The 18,037-nt window shown below is 43.8% G+C and overlaps 2 protein-coding genes across 4 annotated transcripts; both read right to left on the bottom strand.

Annotated features, from left to right (window-relative positions):
• Positions 1-898: 898 nt before the first annotated feature.
• Positions 899-1,891, bottom strand: LOC112889562 (auxin-induced protein 6B-like). The gene has a single exon (XM_025956272.1). It carries the CDS (start codon positions 1,634-1,636, stop codon positions 1,229-1,231), a length of 408 nt encoding a protein of 135 aa, XP_025812057.1. The 5' UTR covers positions 1,637-1,891; the 3' UTR covers positions 899-1,228.
• Positions 1,892-7,415: 5,524 nt separating this feature from the next.
• LOC112889561 lies at positions 7,416-16,255 on the bottom strand. Of its 3 annotated transcripts, XM_025956269.1 has the most exons (20): positions 15,982-16,255; positions 15,410-15,538; positions 15,225-15,299; positions 14,428-14,543; positions 14,122-14,236; positions 13,896-14,024; positions 13,200-13,247; positions 12,791-12,981; positions 12,506-12,702; positions 12,133-12,419; positions 11,845-11,994; positions 11,228-11,746; positions 10,972-11,121; positions 9,899-9,974; positions 9,606-9,733; positions 8,788-8,988; positions 8,561-8,701; positions 8,368-8,490; positions 8,001-8,219; positions 7,416-7,873 (listed from the first exon to the last, which is right to left on the bottom strand). In XM_025956269.1, exons 2-20 carry the CDS (start codon positions 15,515-15,517, stop codon positions 7,694-7,696), a joined length of 3,153 nt encoding a protein of 1,050 aa, XP_025812054.1. In that variant the 5' UTR covers positions 15,518-15,538; positions 15,982-16,255; the 3' UTR covers positions 7,416-7,693. The 3 variants fall into 3 exon arrangements, with proteins under 3 accessions (XP_025812054.1, XP_025812056.1, XP_025812055.1); XM_025956271.1 differs by lacking the exons at positions 14,122-14,236; positions 14,428-14,543; positions 15,225-15,299; positions 15,410-15,538; positions 15,982-16,255 and having other exon boundaries at positions 7,694-7,873; positions 13,200-13,264; positions 13,896-13,931; XM_025956270.1 differs by lacking the exons at positions 14,122-14,236; positions 14,428-14,543; positions 15,225-15,299; positions 15,410-15,538; positions 15,982-16,255 and having other exon boundaries at positions 7,694-7,873; positions 13,200-13,264; positions 13,822-13,916.
• Between the last annotated feature and the right edge of the window lie 1,782 nt (positions 16,256-18,037).

Genomic DNA, 18,037 nt, shown 5'->3' with positions numbered 1-18,037 from the left:
CTCTGAGATGAGCGATTGGTCTGTTCTGACATGGACGTGTGCTTTGCTTGTTCTATCTTGCAGCAGGCTACCTGAAATCTTGAACCAAGCATTCCCCAACAAGCAATCTACAGGGAGCTAGATGCATAGACAGTACGAGTTGCTGTCCTTGTAAGTGAATGACATACCAACTACAGTTTGAAATGTAGCACAGTTCTGAGAGGGACGTGCTTACATTTTCAATCATGCAGCTGGTTACCTGAATTTGGTGTTTCCCAATGCTAAGAGCTGAAGTCAACCTGCAGAAACAAAGACAGTACCATTGCTGTTCTCGTAAGTTCAGTGGACAAAAGAAAAATACTTTTCGAAATGTCGCCAAGACTTTCATGGTGACCTTCCGGACATTGCTCAATGCTACATTCCAGGATGAAGTAATGACCACTTCAGATCCAGATCCGGGAGCCGCTACAAGTTGTTCAATTTTTAGATCAGTCTTATTTTCTAGTTTTTCAAGAGAACAATTTACATTAACTAGTGATGCTCCAAATGCGAGTCCATATTCTGTTTCAGTGGAGGTATGGAACAGAGATGATGAGTGCGTCCATCACTTGATGAATGTCATTGGAGACACACTGCCCCATCATCACATATCTCCAACCAACCAAACAATTTTTTTTTAGAGCATTAAGAAGAAACAACCAACCAAACAGAGATCAAAGCTTGGGAGATGGGAAAGATGTATAGATCCACAAATCCATTCTCCTTTTTCCCCCAGTTATAACAAACATGATCAGAATCCATCCCCTGACAGAAGATTCCTCCTTTAAGAACGGAATCGACAGTGATCCAGAATTCTTAGGAATCCACTGTCAGTAATCAGAAAAAAAGAAAAACAAGAACTGAAGAAAACCCCATCGTCTGACTAAATGTTTCGTCTGATCAACAAAACAAAAAAATCTCCACGGCCTGTTTGGACGTAGAAATTTGACTCAAATTCAGATCTTACAAGTTTTGAACATTGAATAGCTCAATTCCCCCCAGGAATTCTCTACATACTCCATGTTTCACGGGACGAACAGTGAATCAACACACCATGCATTCACCTATGCTACGCCTACATGCATGTGGCTGCTTGCTTGCACTCTGTATTGTCTGTACAGGAGCTGCACCATCGGCTGAGCTGAGCTGATCTCATCTACACGTCAAGCAAATTGTACAAGAAGAAACCTACACGGCCTTCTCCTCTCGCCTACCGGATGGCTTTCTTCCCCTTGCCGCCGGCGGCGTTCTTGCGCTGGAGGCGGCGCAGGAGGTCCTCGAAGTCCTCCTCGGCGCACGGCACGCGCAGGCCGGCGGCCTGCGCGAAGCCGAACTCGTCGGCGGCGCGCTCCATGAGGTCCCGGAACGCCGGCTCCCGGAGGTACCCCGTGGGCACGACGAACCGCCGGGACTCCTCCCCGGCGTACACCGCGAAGTACCCCTTGGGCACGCCGCCCTCCGCCGCGGCCGCGGCCGGCTGCTCCAGCAGCGACTCCCGGAGGCCCGCGTCCTCGCGCGCCGCCGCCCCGCGGCCGTCCTTCCTCGCCTTCTTCTTGGCCGTCGGCGACGTCGCGGCGGTGGCGGCCTTGGTGGACCGGAAGTAGCCCATCACCATCATCGTCGATCGCCGGCGACGGTGCGCGCGCGCAGGACTACTGCGCCTACTTGCGTTTCTTGGCCGCCGGTACGGCGGCTGCTGGAGGAGGGTTTAGTAGGTAGCCGTGGCGCCTGGTCGTCATGGGTTGGTGGCCGCCATGGCTGCTAGCTAGCTAGCTGCCGCCTCGCGAGCCGCGAACTCGATCTTCTTGGAGTTGGTGGCGGGCAACCACTGCACAAGCGCAGGACGTGGTCTCCTCTCCTCTCCTCTTGTTCGTGGATGATTCGGAGGTTGGGGAACAGGAACGGGGGCGGCCTTTTATACTGGTGGTGAACGGTGATGGTGATAATCTCTCACTATAAAAAAAAGAACGGTGATGGTGATAAGTTTAATTAAGTTTAGACAAGGGCTTAATTCACTGAGGTTTGATAATGTCCGGAGATCGAGAACTTTCCTGCTGATTTTTTTCTCAAAAAAGAAGGAACTTTCCTGAATTTGTTTGTGGACAAAATTTACCGGGAAATCGATGGAATTACAAGCCACGCCGTTGCTGGCGCTCATGAGTCATGATCAACAGCTGTACTTGTACGCCGTCGAATTTCATCTGTTTAATGAAACGCATTATTTATATATAGAGCTCAACCTATTTAATGAGTATACTTGTTTTCTAACAAAAAAAGGTTCTATGCGTAGTATTCTCTTGCAACAATAACAATGACAATAGTGCATACTCCCTCCGTCCTGTCATTTTGGACTGTTCTAAGTTAAAATAGTATAAATTTGGCCAAATTTATAGAGAAGAATATTAACATGTAACATATCAAATAATTAAGTAAATTATAAAAATATATTTCATAATGGATCTAATTATTCTCATTTGACATTCAAAATATTATTACTCTTTTCTATAAATTTGATCGAACTTAGTGATTTAGCACGAACTAAAATATCTTATATTTCAGTACAGAGGGAGCACTGAGACCGCTCCTTGATTCCCACTGGCCTGATGCAATAATCAAAGTTACATCAAATGCTACTGCACGCAGCCGCTGCCCCATGAAATCAAATAAATAAAATAAAGGGAAATCGAGAGCGCAAGCAAAATCTAAAAAAAAAATGCTCGGTAGTTTATTCACCCATCTATTCATCCGAGAAATAAAAAGCATACACGAGAAGTATGAACCCGGCAAAACCCTCTAGAGAAAACGTCTTGGTTGACTCGAGGTGAGGGTGATGATCAGTGATAAGCGGCCAAATGGAGCCAAGATGAGGAGGAAGAGAGGCCCCATTTCACTGCGTGTCTACGACCATAATAGACTTTTATAAGTACGGTTCAGATGCACTGTTCATACCTGCTGCTTGGAGAAGTCGCGATCAGCTCTAAACAAATAGGGGGTTGGACTATTATTAGCAGCGATGATTGCCCCTAAATAACCCTTGCACGCAATTGCCTTGTTGCTTCCAGCCAATAAAACAGCCATCACATCTCTCTCTCTCTCTCTCTCTCTCCCCTTTTACGATCTTTTACGTTTATTTTAAAAAAAACGATCTTTTACGTGTGATTGTGTGGCTTGGTATGCGTAAAGTCTTTTGACGTGTAGCACCTGCGGTTTGGAGTCCGTATCCAGCAAGTACAGGACTGGTACTTCCCGCGTACACATATACATGGCACGTGGCGGTGTCTTATTGGCGGCATCGAGCCGCCTAAACGACCGTGCCGGGCCATAAATCTGCCGTCCTGCTGTGCGCGCGGAAGCGTACGCTCTAGGCAGAACGCCAACGGCCAAACACTTGGCGACGCCGCTATATGCGTAGCGACCACCTAGGGCTCTCTGTTCTCCCTTATCCATATCCAATCACTACAAAAAAGAAGAAGAAGTAGGGTGCTAAGCTAGTTCTTGTATGTAGAGTTCCTCGAGAAATTAAGGAAAGCAAAGTTACAATGAAGTTATTAGTGCTTGTTTGGTTTCTATCCTCAACTTTCAAAGCTGTGCCATACTTGCTCTTTGCCTAACTTATGGTACATTCTTGCTCTTGCCTAACTTATGGTGAAGAAAAAATGCGTCATTTTAGTCATGACAGAGAGAGAGAGAGAGAGTCTCATCGCAACCTTTAGTGTCTATGGCATGTACGATGTGGTTCAAAATAATTAAATTGTCTAAAAATCTATGGCAACCATGGAGAAGTCTGGTATCTAATGAATTTACAGTGTATTTCTTGCCTACCAAGAGTACATGGAGATTGAAGGTGGGAATTCACAAAGGAAATTCACAGGGGAGTTTGAGTTTGAATCCTAATACCTTGTTGGTGATGAAATTAATATGGAGGATTTTAAGAGAGAACTCTTGTCCTATATCTGGCTCGTGGTTTTGGATAGGAAATTGTACAATATGCATCACAAAATTCCCTCCAAATTATAACCTCTCACTGGTAAGTCATCGGTTTGAGTTAGCGACGACTAACATCCTTTTTTCTATCCTCAAAACTCTCATCCACACCAAACAAGCAAGGGGCTTCTATGCTCTCACGTCTAAATTCTCATTAATTACCTTCTATCAATGACAAAAAAGCTTGAAACTTGCTTGGGTTGCATGTGCGTCTTAAAAATAGGAGGGAACGAATACGACGAATCGGCTAGCTATCTTCTCTTAATAACGAAAAACGCGCTTAGGCACGGTCGCGAAAAGACAAATCAGCTAGCTAGCTAGAGGGACTAGAAAGCAAGAAGCATGCACCAATCCCCAATTATGTTACAAAAAGGTTTGCTGAATTAATATAGGAGTATGACTAGCTACAGTTGATTCGAGGCGAGGACACGCAGGACAACAAGGTACGAAACCGGGGAGGAGGAGAGTACGGCCGGGGATTCGGTGGCCGGCCGGCCGCTTTCTTCAACCCCTTGTTTAGTCTGCGGATGGAGGATTTCCTTCGTCTCCGTCGCCGTCAGCACGTCCCGGCGGACGTCCGGCGTGGAACGCACGTTAATTCGCCGGTCAACCACCGGCCCTGCTGCCAAATGTTAAGCCCAACAGACGTCATCTAAACGCGTCTTTCCGGCCGGGGAGACTCTTCATCACATATCAGAAGTTCACAACACGTACACGCAGAATTTTCGAACTGAAATATTTCATGCGGACTTTGTATATATGTAAATAAATCTCTCCAGAAATTTGACTTGAATTCCCAGTACTGACTGTTCCAGCAATTTCCAGATGGTCGAGGTTTGAATTTTGACATATATATGGCAGTGTTAGTATAAACGGTAAACGCTAAACAGTGAATCACCTATCATTTAACTCTTTATTCAGACTAAACGGCTATTTAAACGGGTTAAACGATCATTAAACGGCTAGCCACTCTGTAGCGTTTACACGGCGTGTAAACGGGCTAAACGGCCGTGCAAGCGAACAGTTCTATATAGTGGTGTGGAAAGAATTTATAGGGTGATTTGAGAGCGATACGTCAAAGGTGATATTGTCATCATGCGGAAATGAGGCGGTCTTGGTTTGAAACGTTGATGGTGTACGGCTGGTGTGAATTGGAATCGAGGTGTGGAATTCGAAGGAAAACTTCCATTGACTTGCCGACCGGCCTCGAGGAGGATGGAGGAGGAAGACGACTGACCCCGGCAGGCATGTGATATGATTGAGATCATGAGCTGTGCTCCTGCAATTCAGCATCGGTTTCGTACGTACGGCGTCGATCTTCCGATCCACTGATCTGAAATTCTGAATGCCACGCTCAGGGTCAGGGTTGGGATTTACACACCGAAAAGCACACATCATTTTCCTTTTTTTAGAACAAGAAAAACTATGTTTGTTTAATTTATTTGCTGATAATTCGTTCGTATGCAGCTTTCGATTGACATGCTAGTTTTTGGTTCCACGCAATAGAATATGATGAAGTACAATGTTCTTGCAGGTCTCAAGTTAGTGGTGCTGCAATCATGCATGCATCCTGCGTTGCTCACTCGAAACGAATGAAACGAAGCAGACAAGACCCGTGACGCTGAATTTTGCCGGGGAGGATGTGGAGATTAGAGGCCATTCTTTTCTTTGCGAGCAGGAAATCAGAGACGACAACCTGATGAGAACCATGTTTTTCTTCGTCAGCAATTAGGTGAACTGGCACTCACTGACACACAAATGATTGATCTTCTTTTTTGCTTCTATCTTGGATCTTCCTTGTGTACGATAAGATAGCAGCCATGCTAACTGCCTGCCTGCTTATCATATGATTCTACCTCCAACTGCACACCACTGCTTAGCTCAACCATTAATTTGGTTCTCATCTCACATGACAAGATACAACAGTGCTAACTGGTGTAGTGGTGTTCCTAGCTAGTGAAGACATTACTGCTCCCGGAAGGAATATGAGAACCATGAATTCGGAATATTTCTACCCATATCACTTTGAAGCTGGCCGCCAACTGCGGACATCAGGATCAGGATCAGGCAGAGGCGGCTGGCATGTTTATTTTTAATTTAAGAGAAGGAGAAGTGGCATATTCCAGTAGCTAGTTGTTTCATCACCTTTTAGCAAAAGGGAGCGTGAAAGATGACAATCGACGACACTACTGTTCGTTCAAAAAGAGAATCGATGGCACATAAAACGTGTCCAGCAATTAACCCCTCTTCTTCCGAATCGGTTAAGTTTATGATCAAAAGTTGCAACCTTTTTTGTTTGGAGATCAAAGTCGTGGAGCACATGAGGTTGCAAAAGTTGGAGGTCAATGTGTATCGATGGAGTAGTCCAGCTCCAGCACACCCTCCTTCTAAAGAAGCCAAAAATTCCACTTTCCCCGCCCTTTTTCCTCTCTCGCAAAGTGGAGAAGTGAACCCCTTTGCAAAAGAAAACAAACAAGTGATTGTTGTAGTGGTGTGCTGGCGTCAAAAGGTCCAGCGTGGAAGCTCGATTTTTCTATACGTCTCCACATGTGAGTGTTGACGAGTCACCTTCACAATATTAACAAAAATCAAAGTGTAGTAGGGAAAAGTTAAACCAGTCAAAAAAAAAAACGTAAAAGAGGGTGGCAAGTTGCCTTCCTATCCGGTGTCCGTACGCAGTACGATTGGAGACCGACCTAAACTGGTCAGAAAAATCGGTGTGTTCCAGAAGACTGAAAAAACGGCCATCATGCCAGCTAGACACTGATTACGACGGCCAGGATTAGGGTTAATTGGCGCCATTGCATGCATGAAGCCGCCAAGGGACAAACCAGGCAGTTCATGATGCAGTCAAAAGATGCTGGATGGTGCAGAGAAAACGTCAGAGCAAAATACCAACTGACAACATGCGATGAGGACGAGAGGAAACCAGCTGACCTGCAAGCAATGGCGTCTTCTTGTTGCCTCATCGCAGCAACAAGGCTCTTCCTCACGCATACCAGAACTGGGGGCAGCCAATGCAAAGAATCATTCATCATGCTCGAGCTACAAGACATTCAAAGAACATAGTGTAATGGGCAACTGGATTGGGTGCCAGGTCACGTTCTTCAGATCACTGTATTTGCCGATGTGATCATCCACAATTTACAATGGCTGGCTGGTGACAGCGAGATGAATAAGACGATGCTGCCGTCCATGTCCATGGCTGCAAGTTCGTCGTGATGGAGGACCTACCGTGCATGCCGTACGGCGATAGATCCATTCCCGTTGGCATCGCTTTTGTTTTTCAGTTTTCGAACACGTCATTTTCTTTATATGATTTCTGCAACATGTTACATGTACAGTCTGCGGTAGAAGGCACTGCTCAACCACCCCCCCCCCCCCCCCCAAACAAAACACCACACACAGCCCCTCTACACGTTGCATTGGCAAAGGCAACAACAACAACGATACTTACACAAGAACCAACCTATACGTGTACGTATATACACACAGCTATACGTAAAGAATGGGTGTCGAATCCGGTTGAGCCTCTAAGGCCTCAGACACGGACATACCATCTTTTTCTCCTTTCCTCCTGCAAAAACTGGAAAACCGACACACCTGCCTTTGGGACTATCTTGAGATAGATCACCACCATCATCATCCATGTCATGTAACTGATAGCCTGGCTGCCGCAGGATGAACATCTCTAGCAGCCAGCAGCCCTGAGGAAGTTGTCGTACGGGCTCGCCGCCGGCAGCTTCAGGAACTCTTGCTGGAAGTCCTGACCGGGCTGCGGGTGCGGGTTCTCGCTGTTGGGCGCGTTCATCGCCTGCGGATAGCTTTGCAGGTTCTCGTCGGCGAACGGATTGGTGCTCCGCGCCGTGGTCTGCTCAGAATTAGAACCATTGATCGATGTCAATAATGCTCAATACCTTGTTCTGCGTTGTGTTCATTTTCAGATGGATTGGGTGAGGAGGGTAGAGGAATGGCCTTGAGGATGGGAGGTACTCTACCTGAGGCAACTGCTGGTCTTGGAAGAGCGCCAGCTCCATGTCGTGGGGCTGGCTGCTTGGCAGGCCGGACGCTTGCACGCTCTGCTGGAAGCTCATGAAGGCAGACATCTTCTGCTGTTTCCCGATCGTGAGGGCTTCGCAGTGGCTGGTCATATCCTTGAACGCCATGTCTGCTGACAACGGTGCTACTCCTGCCTGAGGTGCTGCGTCCGCGCCAACCTGAAAGGCATGGAAAAAAGATTTTCACTACAAAGGTAACCATGCCAAGTGACCACTCATGGAAGGCCATATCAACATGGCAGTACCAGCCCAAGGGCAGATAAAATAAGAAGTGAGAAAGGATGCGTTTCTAGGATGAAGATCATACTGTTTCAAGAAGCTGATCGATACTCAGAAGATCTGATGCAGGTACAGAAGATGCACAAGCTTCTGTGCTTTCTGAAGCTTCCCCAAAAACATCATGATCATTCCCCAGGTCAATCAACATAGCCTGTTGAAAACATATGCTCTTTTAGCATAGAAACTAAGCTTCTGTTGATACACGACCCAGACGTATGTACCTCTTCGTGATGGTGGTCAGTCTCCTGAGACTCTGATGAAGGATTATCAATATGTGCTTCAAAGAACTGAGTGCTCGTAGGACACATGTCATCTGGAGAAAAGTCAGTTAGCAATTGGCTTCTCACATTATGCAACTCAGCCTGCAGAAGTAGGGAAGGCATCAGCGGCCGCGTGGAACTCAGTCAAAACTACGAAAACAAGATACAATTAGGAATGTCAACATTACATCCATCATATTTGCAATGTTGTTCATGATTGTGGAGACTATGCATTCTCGAGATTGACTTTCTGATAGTTCTATTTCTGAAAGGGACTTCAGTGCATTAGCATTGTCCTCCGGCGATCCATATATTTTTGACGGGTCATCTGGGGAATCTTTAACAGCCATAAGTTTGCTCTCATCCACCAAACGAAGGAATGGATCAACCTAAGCAAAATAGCAAACAAATGTTAAATATAAGGGCCACACCATACGTGAAGAGTACATAGGAGTCAAGATGCAGCGGAAGCGCTTCAAAGATCAAGAACGCAAAACCTTATTATATTAACAGAATAAATTGGGTGGGTGTCAAACCTATGCATCATTATTGTCACCTTAAACCACATTTGTCAATTGAACTCTAAACCATAGGACACTGAAAGATAGCAAGTGGCCATAAGATGGAAGGATGAAGAATCGATGTTCATGGGTACACAGTTGCTATACGGTCACTACTCAACTCTGTACTCACTATGTGGTAAAAAAGATTTCCAGGAGCTTTCAAAAAAAGAAGAGAGATTTCCAGGAACCGTTAATATTGAAAGCTAATGATTTACAAACAAATATTAGGGTAGATACAAGAGAAACAGTACAGCATAGCAAGTTTGATTACTTAAAGGTTAATTTTAATTCAGACCCTCAGCTTGGTTCCCTAATGTGTTCCTACTGCTTCCCAACTAATATTTTATACCATCATTCTGTACAGTATTTTTAGGGAGTTAGACTACCATAATAAAAAGAAACGCAGAAGAATAAAATGAGGGTTCAAATTTGTTCTTACATACCGCACGGTCATTGATCATTTGTTTACAGATTGGAATAAGTGGCAACACATTGTAAGCTCGTGAAGAGAAAATAATCATGGTTGTGGATAGAGTAAACAAGGACCGGCGCTGAGACGGTGGTAACGAATCTACAAGATAAAAGAAGACAAAAGAAGGCAGTTAGAAAGGAATCAAAATCACATTTAAGTTTGTGGAGCTCCTGTGCCATCATGTACAACACGACGATCAACTCTACATGGAACATTGAGTTTCTATTGACTTGTGATGTTTCAAAGGGAATTTGACTGTATCACCTGCTTCAGTGAGTGAATAGCCCCTCAAAGCAAAAGCAACCTGAAAACTCTGAGTAAGAGCCTCAAAAGTTGATGCCTGGAAGAGGAAAGAGGAGAAAACATCAGCACATAGGACATAAGTCATAATGATTGACATACCCACTCTCCCTCCCTAAGGTCCCTCCTTATGCTTTTATTGAGCTAAATAAAGGCATGAGGTTCTAGTTCACTAGAAGAAATGGGAGGAATCCACATAAGAGCTGCTTAGGAATGAGGTAAGGGAAGATAATACATATCAAGAATGAGAGAAGGATCAGAACAGTAAGTTAAGGCATCATGGAACGTACACACTATAGAACAATAGAAACTTGGGTAAAATTATGTGATTTCAGGATTATGAGGTTAGTTCCATCGAATTCTAATGATCTCTAAAGAAAATTTTAACCCTTTTTGTGTAATAATTCGTAGTTATTAAAAGATCATGATTTTTTGGCCACAGTGTTGTCTAAACTAGTTCCTACAGCATTTGTTAAGGATAACTGAGCAGTTAGCACTGGTCAACAGGAACCAAATGGACCTATTAAAGTTACACAAACATCTTCTAACTTCAAATTGTGTAGTGCATATTCATCAACTAGACTTTATCAGCATATTTAATCAAGACAAACCTTTGGCATATCATCGATTTAGGAGTGCTGTATAGAAAAGCTACTAAATAATGTTGGGGAAATGACCCAGCTCATGTAGATAGACAGTTTCATGTAAGGCCCATTTGTAATTATTGTACCCTCCCAAAGGCTTGGCAGATATTTACCTCCCTCTCCCTACCCTATATAAAGGACCTAAGGGATCATGAGGAGGGGACTCCTTTGGGGCTCTACTCATGCCAGAACCATTTATAAGATCCCTTGTGTTCCCTTCTCCCAAAAGATTTCCAGATCCAAACAGAAACTTGCAATGCAGAGACTTGGCCACCTCATCTCCACAACGAAATGTTGGACTTGGCGAAAATTTAATAGTTATCAGGTTCCTCTCTTACAAGCAGGTATTCTTGTCAAGGAAGGAAAAGAACAATGCATAGAAAGTAGGGTTACCTTGGATCCAGAGAACAACAGAAGCAAACTGTAAGTATGAGCAATGGCTTCATAGTTCGCAGGAGTATTTTCAGGAGATGTTGCTTGAGCCCAAATGGACGACAGCAAAAGTGTGATCTGACGAGCGCTCAGCTTTACCAACACTGATTCCTGAATGCATTCAGCACAGTGCACAAATAGTTATTCATGATAACAAATATTTTGCTCAAATATAGCTCATTGTTACTTCATAAATCCAGGTTAGAATCAGTTATACCGTTTCCTCACTCGAGGAGCTTTGGTCCTCTTTTACAGACATAGAAGATGCTCTCGAAGACATTGAAGGACCTCTCAGAGATATTGAGGGAGCTCTGATTGATACCGATGGAGCTCTTATGGCCATCGAAGGGCCTCTTTTCATGGAAAAATTAGGCATTTTCATGCTACGTCGACGGCTTTGAGACGCAGGCAGGTTCTGAGTTTTGTGTTGTCCCGTCCCTTCACCAATGTTATGCAAACTATTGTCCTTGCTTTCTACTAGTGAACTGTCTGAGTGCTTGTCCTTTTTCAACTTTTCAAAGATAGCAGCTGAAGAAGAAAATACAGATACAGCCCTAGAGAGTGTCCTCTGCATGTCATGTTTCTTTGCCTGCCCGGAGGGACTGGCTTGAATTGAAGGGGAAACAGAAGATGGGACTAAGACAATAGCAAATATGCGGTGTGCAGCAATACGAGCTTCATGATCGGGGTGGATCATTGTTAACAACAGCTGATGAAACAGAGCTTCAGGAAACACCTGGCATCAAGTATAGAAGATAAGTTTTAAACCAGAAGAAAGTAGTGTTGCTCTGAGATTAATTTTAACACCTCAACTTGTTAGTTCTAACAATATACCTTATTCTGATATTGCAAATTTGGCACGGAAGCAATTATTTGAGCTGTGCGGTAAACAGCAGCTGCAGTTGATCTAGCTACAACAGCAGTACTTGCAATGTTTTCTAGCATCACAGCCATCATGTCAAGAACTGGCCCAGCATCAGTTACCTGACCAACACAACAATCTTGATAAGCCTTATATGCATTGTGCATAGATGTTCATATGAGACTAATGAACATATTATACAGACCAATTGTAACAAGAAGGAAGCATAAAACTTTAGATGGAGAGAAAGGCAAAAGCACCTTCTTTGACAGCTGAACTAGGCATTCATCTATGGCCTTCCGGAATTTTTCATTCCATTTTACTAATTCCAAATCTTTACTTCCAAGAGTAATATGGAATGTCCTTTTCAAATGCCTCACAAGATCACTTATGGCACCTATAGTTGCTGCTGAAGCCATAGCACTGGATTGCTCTGCAAGGGTAGTTGCCACCTCCACGAGACTAAGCTGCATGTCTGGCTGCTTCACCACTGCCTTGTGCTCAATATGCTTTATCAGTAGTGACAGCATTAAGTGCATATTTTGGCCTGGAGAAATGTTTAAACAACATAAGTAACGACGTTGCCCATATACAGTATACTTAGCCTCAGAGACTACAATGAAAAGGGAGCACCTGTGCTTTCTACTAAAAGTTGCATGTCCAACAAGACACATAGAGCAAGTCCATTTTCTGACAACCATGAATTATTGTTACCAAAGTACCGAAACAAACATTCCAAGATACGGCGGAATGTGGTTGCTTCCCTAGAAAGCCTGGCCATATTGTGCACGCAAATTCTGGACCAAAACTTAGGATCCCTAGCGTCTTCCCTGCATCATAGGATGTGTTAGGAACCACTTATTGTATAAGAAGAAATGACAAAGTCAATAAAAATGAGCAAAAATAAGATTATATTACTCTTGCAGTTTAACTCCTCCCTTAACATCAACTATGTTCTCCCAAGAGGGGAGCATAGGGATGACAAAAGGGGAAGGAGGATGCCCAGCATTTTGGTCTCCTTGCATCAATTGGTTGTCGGCATCATTGGTACTTTGACCATCATTTTGCATCTTCTGAGGTGTGTAGTTTTCCAGTACAACTTGAACAACCTAGAAAATAAAATAGAGAAACAAGAGCTGTGATGAAATGTTTGTGGCTGCAATCTGCTTGCAAAAGTGATACCATGGTAGTAACCAAATGAACATAAGCAAGGAACCTTCCTTGCAGTACCAAATAATGTTTCTTCTTTAGATGTAATCACAAGATTGACATGTACATAGTAAAAGGAAAGTAAGGCAAGAAAAAAGAACTTCTTGATATTACTTACATTGTCAAACTCTGATGAGATATGAGAAAGCTCTCCCATAAACCAGATCTGCACAACGAAAGAAACTACATAATATTATGGCTTAAGATAATTTCATTTAAAAATTTTAGATGCTCATAGTGGTTATGGTATATTAGAGGAATACAAAAAAAACATAAATATTTAAGAAGACACAATTTTCATAATTCATTTGACTGCAATCTACTTAGTGATGGAGCATAATTGAAATATTTTTAACAGAGTTTGAAGTTCTAAACAGCTACTCCGTCCACTCACAATTCACAAAAACATGCCGCGACCCTGCTGATGTCCAAAATGACATGTATGCATGACTGGCGGGAGTATATATTTGCAGAAATATCTGGATCTGTCTAAAGATAGTAGCGGGAAGTTACAAATTATAATATTACTGTTTAGTTATAAAGAAGAAGCAGGAGTCCAAATTTGCATGAAATGGGATTTAAACTTGGGTGATCCAGGCATACATCCACACCCTCAAACAACTGAGCTAGGCATAGTTCGTAAGTTAAGTAAATCTGAAGTTAGTCGCAAGTACTTATTGCATATGAGATTTTCTTTGATCGCATGATAAGAAATGTATTAAACTGTGAATTAGACTTACTATTATGCTGGAAGTGTGTCAACATCCTTTTGGAACATGATATCTGTTTGATATGGCCTGATCACAGAACTTACCATAGCTGAAAGGGATTGCAGGGCTGCCGCTCTCAGGGCCCGTGCCCTCTCATCTTCTCCTACTTCTTGAGCTATTTCACATAATCTTGGTACCAGCCCTTCCAAATTAAACTGATATGTACCATCCACCTGGAATATAAAGACAAGAGATCACCGATAATGACATATGCCTCTATATAAACTGAATACCTCTAATGGACAATGGTATCCACCCCGATAGGAATACCTGATTGACAGCAAAATCAAACAAGGTTTCACACCCAATGATGCGCATATCATCTCGCCTCTTTTGGTCTAAAAGAGTGTGTACAATGCTTAATAGGCTACTTGCGAACAGCGGCCTGCATTAAGAAAATAACAATTATCATTTTAACCACCAAAAGCAATAATAAAGTGTAAGAAGTATATCCATTGCAAACCAAATGAAATTATAACATAGGATTACTGACATTAGGGTGCTGCTAGATTAACACACGTAACTTCACAGAATTCAGTGCCATGAGAGCAAGAGAAACTTGAAAGGAAGACTCACATCTGTTCTTTACAAGAAACCAATAGCCTGCGATATATCAACATCACCACTTTTGCAAAGCCATACTGCTCACTTCTTAAATCGCGGTAAATACGTTGCTCCAAGTAAACTGTGATCTGCTCAAATATCAATATGCAAAAGACCACAAGCTCACTGAGAATCTGAATTTGATAGAACAGATTGAGAGTCATTCATGTTTGGTAATATATTTAATAAATAAGGATTACTCTAAAACAAGAGCACCACAGAGAAAAGGGCACTATACTCGAAACGTTAAGCTAGAAGCCTAGCGCAATGTCCCATGAGGCATCTCCAGTTTTCAGTTACAGTGCCCCATTGCATTTATAATTTGTGATACAGTAGCTATAATACCGACAAATTGTATTCTGAAGGTTCGTTTAGCAGCAAGAATAACTCGCTCAAAAAGTCAGAACCCCTACTCCTGGCATGAAAACAACTAAATTCCAACGAGGAAGCAAGGCGCGGTTTGTTCGCGCACACTCTAAATAGCATGGAAAATTGAACATCATGCGGGGTATTTTTGACTCCCGGCACTCGACGACGACTAAGACGCTGTTCGCAAGAATCAAGGAGGTGGCTGCACTCTGGTGTAAAACGCCACAGAGAGAGAATCCTAATTGCTTCGAGCTCTCTTGGGGTGTTTTCTTTTTTCTTTGTTGCCTCATTTTCGACCTGCTCCAATTAAGTTTCCTTTTGTTTCTTGCTCTATATCAATACAAGCATGGCAGAATCATACCGGTTCTTTTCAAAATAAAAAACAAGAGCAAGGGACGAACCTTTGGCATTCGAAGAGGGTTTTTCGAAGCATACTCGCACAACTTGCCAATCCTTCTTTCATTAGGTTCTTCATCCTGCAGCAGGGCAGAAATACATGCTCAATCAATAAATAGATCCACAACAGTGAAAGCAACAACATGGTCACACTTGACAAAAAATAAAAGGCACGCAGCAAAGTCCAAACCTGTGTTCTGGGAAAGATTTCTGCAAGGATCTTCTTGTACCGCTTGACGGGCATCCTGGACCGTGTCGTCAGCCCAGGGCAGAAATAGCACAGGTTCGCGCACGCCATCCTTTACTTCTATGTTAACAGCTGATAATGTGTATATTAGTGCCAAGTTAAAGACAACCCTAATGAACATCTCATGATCCAGATTCCAATAATGAGATGCTATAGGTTAGCGAAAATGGGAAAAGCTTTTGAAAGCATCTCATTTGAATTTATAAAATGTGAACCAGCAACCGATGATCAATCAGACAGGGAATTCAACTTGGAAGATAAGCACACAAAGTGAAACCAAAATTGAAATCATGTCAATCTGTTCTTTTATAAAAAAGAGAAAACGAAATGGGCCAGGAACCGATTATCAATCGGCAACACACCAATGAAAATGTGATTTTTCCGACAAATTGTGGACCAAAAACGAGGTGCTGCAACACGGCATGATCACCCGCGAACCCCAGCGACGCTGATCATTAGCGCAAACAAAATGAACACGACGGATGAAGCATGTGGGATGAGAGCGAGGCCATTACATGACTACGTGGCGCCCGCCGGCCGGCGAGTTGGTGGTCGAGCTGCCGCGGCAACGAGGTCGGGCGGGACCGGATCGGGGAAATGCGGGACGCCTATGCGCCGGCGCCGGTGGTGGTCCTCCGCTCCTCCGCCTCCGACCGGGAGAGACGCGACGCGACGCGCGCCGGGGGTGGGGGGTGGGGGTGGGGGTGGGGTGGCGGTGCGGGCGGGCGGGGAGGGAGGGAGAGAGGCACGCACGCGCGCACGCCCCCACGGTTATTCGCGACGCGGCTTTGCCCTCGGTGGCGCGGTGACAGGGGGGTTGGGTTGGGTGGGTGGTCGCGATGGGAGGGAGGAGGCGAGGGGAGGGGTGGTGGCGTCCCGCCGTTCGTGCGCCGGGGCTCCAGGACCGGCGGGGGCCACCTCCGCCATCCTCGGCGGCACGCGGCGCCAGGCGCTCCAGATTTAGGTAGCATCGCCCCCTCCCCCGCGCGTCTGCTACTGCGAGCGCGCGCCGCAGCTGCTTTTGCTAACACTTTGAACGGCAACAGATGGAATCGAAAGACCCATCTCCCATGGCACGCCGGAGGGGATCAATCAATGTACTCGAAATCTGGAATCGTACATGTGGAAAGTGCCAACCATGCATCCTTTGATCAATACTATAAATGAATTCAGGTGCGATGGTGATTGCTAACTTTTCTAACATGCAGTAGTCAATATGCAGTACCAGATGACGGAAAATCTAGGCAAGAGGATGTAACACCCACAATGGTTGAGTACGTAACACTCAAGCACAAACCAGCATGATGATATAGATCCGTTCTCAGTTCCACTACGTATTGATGCCATACAGTTCTATAACACTCTGTATATCAACCCTGCCAAATTCAGGCCAACCTGCAACATCAGTTCTAAACATAAAGGACCGGATATTGAAGCGCCTCCGTTTGCGCAGGGACTAAATATGATATAAATACCAATTCTAGAAAGGCTGGTACACACATTTATTACATCAGATGATTCAATCTCGATACAAATCCCTCGATAAAGGCCGAGTGATCGGTGATGCAAAGCCAAACAAGAAACAACCATAACAAACTGAAGATGCTGGATACGGCTGCTATAATTCGCATGCAGCACTCAGGATAAAGGGGGAGATATGAACTCTTGATCTATTTCTTGCTTGACTAAAAGAGATTCAATCCCATCATTATATAGATGGGGTGACTTGACTTTTAAGAAACCAATCTCTAGAATTAAGGAACCGCAATGAACAAATTTAATACTAGGGCCGCAATGAACAGTAACCGCACATGAACAGTACGTTGCCCTGGAATGGTTTGGGATTGCTCCAGCTCATGGGTCCTAATTGGCTGCGCATGATAATTGTTTAGACTGTATGTACTTTAGCTAAGCTAAAAAAAAGCAAACTCCTAAATTCAAAAAGTTATTTAGATTCTAATTAAGGTTTAACAGAAATTGGCCCATGTAAAAGAAAAACTAGATAATATCATTAAACCAAATTTAGCTATTCTCATATGCTAAACAGTGTTCGACCTTGTCTGATTCTACTTTAATTTGAGTTGAGCACGCAAATTTAGATCAAACATTGAATTGTACAGCATTTTAATTTGTACGGATCACTTATATGATACAAGAAATAAGAAGATATATATACCTGGAGAATCGAGTTATAGATGGGCTCTTATGGTACTCCTATATCTTTCAGCATCTTCATCAACTGCTCCACCTTCCCTAACTTCATCATCTCAGCATCAGCACGCAGAACCTTTGCGTGCTTTTGCTTCAAGTACTCTATAGATAGATTGTCTACAAATCCTCGCTGGAGTCGCATGTTTGACTCCAAAGCAGCAATTAATAATAGAATAATATCCGCATTTATCTGCATGCGAGTTTGTAGAAGTTAAAAAAACAAATGATATAAAATGTGATAGTTAATTGGACCTTTTCTCTAATAGTAGAAAGCAAAACTAAATATAGAAAAATTATCCTTTGGGGTATTCCGCCTTCTAGTCAGAACAGGTGCGCCACTAGTGATGCTGTTGTTCCAAG

Source organism: Panicum hallii, chromosome 4 (assembly GCF_002211085.1).
Source record: "Panicum hallii strain FIL2 chromosome 4, PHallii_v3.1, whole genome shotgun sequence".
Lineage (NCBI taxonomy): Eukaryota > Viridiplantae > Streptophyta > Magnoliopsida > Poales > Poaceae > Panicum > Panicum hallii.
This window is presented reverse-complemented; position numbering and strand designations above follow the sequence as displayed.